General features: G+C 40.1%; 1 protein-coding gene across 4 annotated transcripts in view; it reads right to left on the bottom strand.

Annotated features, from left to right (window-relative positions):
• Nucleotides 1-248: 248 nt before the first annotated feature.
• CD6 (CD6 molecule) overlaps nucleotides 249-6,000 on the bottom strand; it is a 45,616-nt gene continuing 39,864 nt past the window's right edge. For 2 of the 4 annotated variants that reach the window (XM_039344257.1, XM_039344258.1), the window contains exons 9-10: nucleotides 5,107-5,220; nucleotides 249-4,427 (exon numbers count right to left, since the gene is read on the bottom strand). In XM_039344257.1, the coding sequence (XP_039200191.1) occupies nucleotides 4,354-4,427; nucleotides 5,107-5,220 (188 nt within the window). In that variant the 3' untranslated portion in view covers nucleotides 249-4,353. Of the gene's footprint in view, nucleotides 4,428-4,608; nucleotides 4,658-5,080; nucleotides 5,221-6,000 lie in introns of those variants that run through there. The other 2 variants (XM_039344259.1, XM_039344260.1) reach the window with 2 other exon arrangements.

The raw sequence follows: 6,000 nt of genomic DNA, 5'->3' as shown, positions 1-6,000 counted from the left end.
AGTGCCCTACAGCAACAGAGATTCAGAGAAATTGCGGAATGTCTTGGGAAGGAGGAGGGGGGAACATGCAGCCATTAAGACTATTTAATTATTAATAGTCTTTTTTGTTGTTGTTCCTTTGTCTGGTATGTGGTACTTTATAGACGGATCTTTTGAAAACAAATTCTATAGTTTTATTATATCAGGAAGCCCTTCCTTTTATGCATGTTGAATCTCCCATCAAGCAGAAAGGACATTATTTATTTATTTGATTTGATTTATTTAAAGAACAGATGTGGCTGCTCACTTCACACGGTAACCCTAGGCCGCTCAGAGCAACCAATAAAAACAACATAAAAAGGCATCATTTTCTCTACCCATTTTTCACAACATTATGCACATTATTCATACTTTGCTCCAACAGCGTCTCTGGCTGTTATTTTTTAATGATTGACCAGTACAGTAGTACTGCAGCAGTTTGAAAACAGTTGGGAAAAGTTGCTTTGGAACACAAGGGAAAATGAACAAAACATATTTCTAAAACTCTTTAGTGCAGTCATCTCCACCCCCCAGTGTTGGTTTGTTTTCTTCACCGAGGTATCTTTTGTTCCCAAATCCAAAATATCAAAGAAGCCAACAAAATAGACCCTGAATTTCTTCAAGGTGGAGTTGTTCCAAGTACACTAAATTGGTATGCCGGAATCATGTCTAAAATCGTAAATTGCCAACACATTCTAACTTCCCTTTTGGAGATTGTTAAACCTTAGCCAGGGGAGAACTGTTTTGAGTCCCAAAGATTGTTTTGTTCAGTTTTCTCCATTGAATTATTGTACAACATTTGGATTGGTTTCATCTGAATTGTACAAATCTTTTTTAGGTATCAACTCAAAGGGCTGAACTGGTAGAGGTTCTTTCTCTCTTTGTAGGGGAAAAAGGTGATTTTTCTATATAAATAAGCTGCAATTGAGAGGTGATGTGCATATTATTATATTGTAAGACACCACAGTACTTCTGCTGGGTGATAAAATATGAGCTCCCTTTAGGGCATCACTATTGAAAAAATATATAGATCTCTACTGACTCAATATTCACTCCATGTCTTCAGAGTCTCCAATCTTCTGGTGTTACAGAACATCCCTTTCCTTTGAAGTAACTCTTCCTGCCAATCATTTACAATCCCTTAACATTTAGATTGGGGGAAAAAATATAAGAAAAAGATGACTGGGTCAGATCAAAGACTTCTCAAGTCTACTATCCTGTTTACCATAGAAACCTCTAAGAAGACCACAAGGAAGACATCAGAGCACTTCATCCATCCCAGATCGGACTAACCTTTTTTGGGCTGGTGGGCAGTTTGACAGCATGCAGGGGATGGGCACACAAAATGGCTGCCATAAAATGGCTTCAGTGATGGAGATGGCCAAACCTAAACTACCTCTTACTCATACACTGACTTAGCAGCCAGAATTTTGGGAGGCCGAAAAGTATTGGTGGAAATAAATATAATGCCAGCGTTTTGTTTTGTCTATTGCAGGGGTCTGCAACCTTGACAACTTTAAGACTTGCAGACTTCAGTTCCCAGAATTCTGGGAACTGAAGTCCACATGTCTTAAAGTTGTCAAGGTTGCAGACCTCTGGTCTAGTGTATGTACCGGTATGTATGTACCTATGTATATTTGAATGTTTTGTTATTTGGTGCATGGATCTATTGGGCATCAAGGGAGGTGCCTAGAAGCACCAGGACTACTAGGAAATCATGCTGTTTTTCTGTCCTCCATTCTGTTTATGGTCAACTCTCAAGCTGTGACCCTGAAAGGAATACTTGCCCTACTAATGCATAGCCCAGACTTTAATGAAACAGGATAGAAACAGTATTGACACTCTTGAACTAGGTATTGAAAATGATTCTTGAAAACACCGTGAACAGCTAAGGAAATCAACAATTGGATCATTGAGTAAATTAGTTCAGAGTTCTCATTTAAGGCACAAATGACCAGGCTCAAATTATCCTACTTTGGACACTTTATGCAGAAACCCAGTTCTTGGAAAAAGGCTAGGAATACAGGTGGAAGGGGAAAGGATGACTAGCAGTAATGTGGACGGATTTAGTTATAGAGGGGATAGATACACTGGTGGAAGACCTGAAGCAGCAGGTTAGGACAGATCATCATAAAGAACATCTGCCTGTGTTGTTGCTAAGAGTCAATGCCAACTTTATGGTGCATAATCAATCAACATGCATATGTTACTCCGGGGTGTTTAGCAGTGGTGGGATTGAAATATGTGAACAACTGGTTCTCTGCATGGATGACACTTCCAGAAGTCCATTCTGGGCCTGGGCAACAAAAAAATTAGTTATCGGTTCTGCCGAACTGGTGCAAAATGGCTAAATCCCATCATTGGTGTTCAGATCAGTCCAATGAAGAAAGAACATGCTTCGTGGTAAAAAAAAAGTGCTAGGGTAAGATCAGGAAGTATGTAATTAGGGGTGAGAAAATAGAATAAATCCAGGTGCCAATCATATTGCAACATTCTATTTGAGGTCTCAGTGTCTTCTTGCAAAATCTGATATAAGGGACATTTAAAAAAAAGACACCCAAACCCAAGGCAAAATTTTCTCTCTTTCTCTCTTGTCAGATTATTACACAAATGCAGCAACCTAGGTCATGCTGCAAGAATGAGTAATAAGAATACATACAGTTTCCTTTAGATATATATTATGCTTATGTCATTAGAGTCTTTCTGTTCTAGCAACGGTGCACCTTACTCTGTTTTGAGAGGCTTCAAGCTTGACATTCAAACAAATGCTTTTTGAACAGTGTTTTGTCTTACTTCCAGCTCATGAAATCATAGAGCTACACACATGTCAGAGGCATCCCAGAGGAGAACAATGATATTGCTATGAAGGGACTGAACATCACTACCCATTTCCTGTACACAAGAACAAAAAGAAAGTTTTCCATATTATAATTACTTTGGCATAGCATGCTAAGTCATAATTGGTCTAAATATTGAATTAACCAACATAGACTAGTTCTTGCAGTACATCAAACCACAAACCATCCTTTCCAAGCCATAATGGCAAAGGTTACAGAGCAGATAAGATACCAGGCCAAAGCCAGACAAATTATATTTTGGCTGCAACAATCCATATGACACTAAAATGGCATCAAAAAAACATAAAACTTTCCTTGCTCTCATTTAGTGGTTTTCTAGATTTTGTAGATGAGACATGATAGCTCTAGTTTTGTTCGATGGGCCAGTAAGACACTTAGGACATTTCCAAGTTGACCAGAGCTACCAATAAAAAGAGATGGACTAAACAACCTGTGTCTCCCTCCTTAGTAGAACAAGAGGTAGGGAAACATAGGAGAGTTGGTGTCTGGATCTCTACCTTACAATTCTATAAATAGGGAAACCCAATGACACACTTGCTCTGCCTCTCTCCCAGATGCACAAACCAGATTTGAAAGCATCCTACACTTTCTTTACTGATAGCCTTCACTTTAGCCATAAGGTGCTTAACTATAGAGTTCTTTGATCTTTCCCTTCTTCTGATTAGAACATAGGAAAATCTGGGAAGATAACAGCCCAAACATAGTAAAAGATCTTATACAAGGTAGGGCAATTTTGCATGCACTGATATACATATTTTGAATGGCTGACAATTCCTGCCATACATGTCTGGCATTTTATAATGTATCTATTCCAGGGCTTCAATGTAAAACACCTATACCCTCCTTTCAGAATTTTTTAAGAGACAGTCAAACTTTCTTCAAGAGAAGCAGCCCTGGCATCTCATTTCATCCATGAGAGAATCCCATTGCTCCCCCAGAAATCTGTAAGCAGTCTCAGGTCTTTAAGCTAACAATTTCCTCAAGGACAAAACTGGCCTCTTGGCTCCTGGAAGACAGGTTCTCAAAAGGCAGCAACAGCATCCTAACAAGGTGTTGTGGCTGGAACATTCTGCTCACAGGGCTTACATAGTATTTTGAAATTGAATCTTGCTTTGATGGCACCTCACTGTATGACAAAACAAAATCAAATGAGGGGAATCAAATCCAGGGCTCAGTGCTAATCGTAATTACCCACAGGAGTAGGACAGGATAGATATATGTGTCTTTATAAAGGTGGTATATTTCTCACTGAATCAGAGAGGGAAATGACCGTTGATGTGCCTTTGCAGTTGCTGAAGACCCTGAGATCCTCTGATCTGTTTCTTCAATGCGGAGTCCTCAAGGCTGAAAATGTGGGAAATGGTCTCTCTCAGTTCTCAGTTTATTGTTGCCAACCTTAGCCATTTCTGTAGGAGAGGCCAAGCATCTAGCTGTCTCCCTTCAGCAGCCCAGGTCCTTAGGATCACATGTTATGATGTTAACTGCTGTCAGATGAATCATTTCCAGAGCCAGTCAAGCCATTTGACCAAGGTTTGGCAAAAACTGTCAAGCCTGAAGCAAAGAAATGAGAAGAATAATCAGCTCAGGATCCAAGAAACAAAAGGCCGTGCTGCAGAAGGAAGAGATTAGGAAATGAGTGGAGAAATCTGGTGACCTACCGTATTTTCTGGTGTATAAGACGACTTTCTAAACCATGCAAATCTTCTCCGAAGTCAGGGATCGTCTTATACGCCGAGTCATCTCATACGCCGGAAAATACGGTAATTATCTAGCCAAGTAATCTTTTGGAATGAATGGGAGAAAAATATTGATATGAGAGATGAGAGCTAAGGCAAGCTTCCTGAACAGCCTGTCCCACTTAACTAGAGTTGTGAGAATTCTAGCCCCCACACATCTGGAAGGGGACAGAAGGGCAAAGCTGCTTTAAAGGACATTTCACCCAGCTGTGGCTAAACCATATGCAGAGGACTGCAACATGAAGGACCTATGCTTACACGAGGATGACAACAAGAGATTTTGTCTGTTTCTAATATACAGAAAAAAAATGATCCAATTTGGAGCTTCCATGGTATGTTCTGCAAAAATCTGGACAACTAGATAGAAACAAAGAGAGCGTTCTCTATATATATATGCTTGGGTGGTACTTTACTTCAAAATGTCTTTTAATGAACAATTCACTAATTGACTAATTAAAGGCTGTGCACCTGTTTTTAAGACATCCATTCTTCACCTGCAAAGGAAGGTTCATCTCTTTGTTGTTCCACGTGTTGCTGTGGTTTGTGGATATTCTCATACCAGTCTGCATCTCCTGAAGATGTGCTGTCACTGTCTTCAGCTGTGGGATCTGTTGGAGCAAACAATGAGTTTCTGAATGGAATCACAGAGCTACTATTTTTGCCCTTCTGAAACACCCATGCAGTGTCCTATGAAAGCTATCTCACTGGCTGCTGAAGAACCCTATGATTTTGACCAAAGTTCCTCCAGCTGATTAATAGGAGGTTGCAAAAATTGTGATCCAATTAGCATTCTTCACTCTAGCCTATTTATTCGCTAGCAAGGAAAACAATGACCGTTGTGTGGGAGAAGCTACAAAACTGCTCCTCAGATACATTTGAGAGAGAAGAATAAGAGCAGCGAAGAGGCACAGTCGCTTGATTTCAGGAGGGTGGAGAAAATTTCAGGATCTATGAGGCAAGAAAAAATAGGAGTTCCCATAAGTAAACTCCAGCTCTGAGAAAATGATGCAATACTATACTTTATTTGGAGCAGTGCGCCAAAAGTTCATTGTCATTGTAGAGGCTTACCCAAAAATAATGGTCATGTGGGAATACAGGAATGTGATCTCACTCCTGAATCAGCATAGCCCAGGGGTCTTCAAACTTGGCCCTTTTATGACTTGTGGACCTCAACTCTCAGAATTCCTCAGCCAGCATGCCTGGCTGAGGAATTCTGGGAGTTGAAGTCCACAAGTCATAAAAGGGCCAAGTTTAAAGACCCCTGGCCATAGCCCATAAGTGTGTGTGGAGGGGGGGAACACCCAATTGGCTAAGATCATTCATTCATAGTTAAAATGAAAAAAAAAAAATAATCCCCCCCAAATAAACCTGAAACCCAAAATAATGAA

Source organism: Crotalus tigris, unplaced genomic scaffold (assembly GCF_016545835.1).
Source record: "Crotalus tigris isolate CLP2741 ecotype Arizona unplaced genomic scaffold, ASM1654583v1 scf7180000017899.1852299, whole genome shotgun sequence".
Lineage (NCBI taxonomy): Eukaryota > Metazoa > Chordata > Lepidosauria > Squamata > Viperidae > Crotalus > Crotalus tigris.
This window is presented reverse-complemented; position numbering and strand designations above follow the sequence as displayed.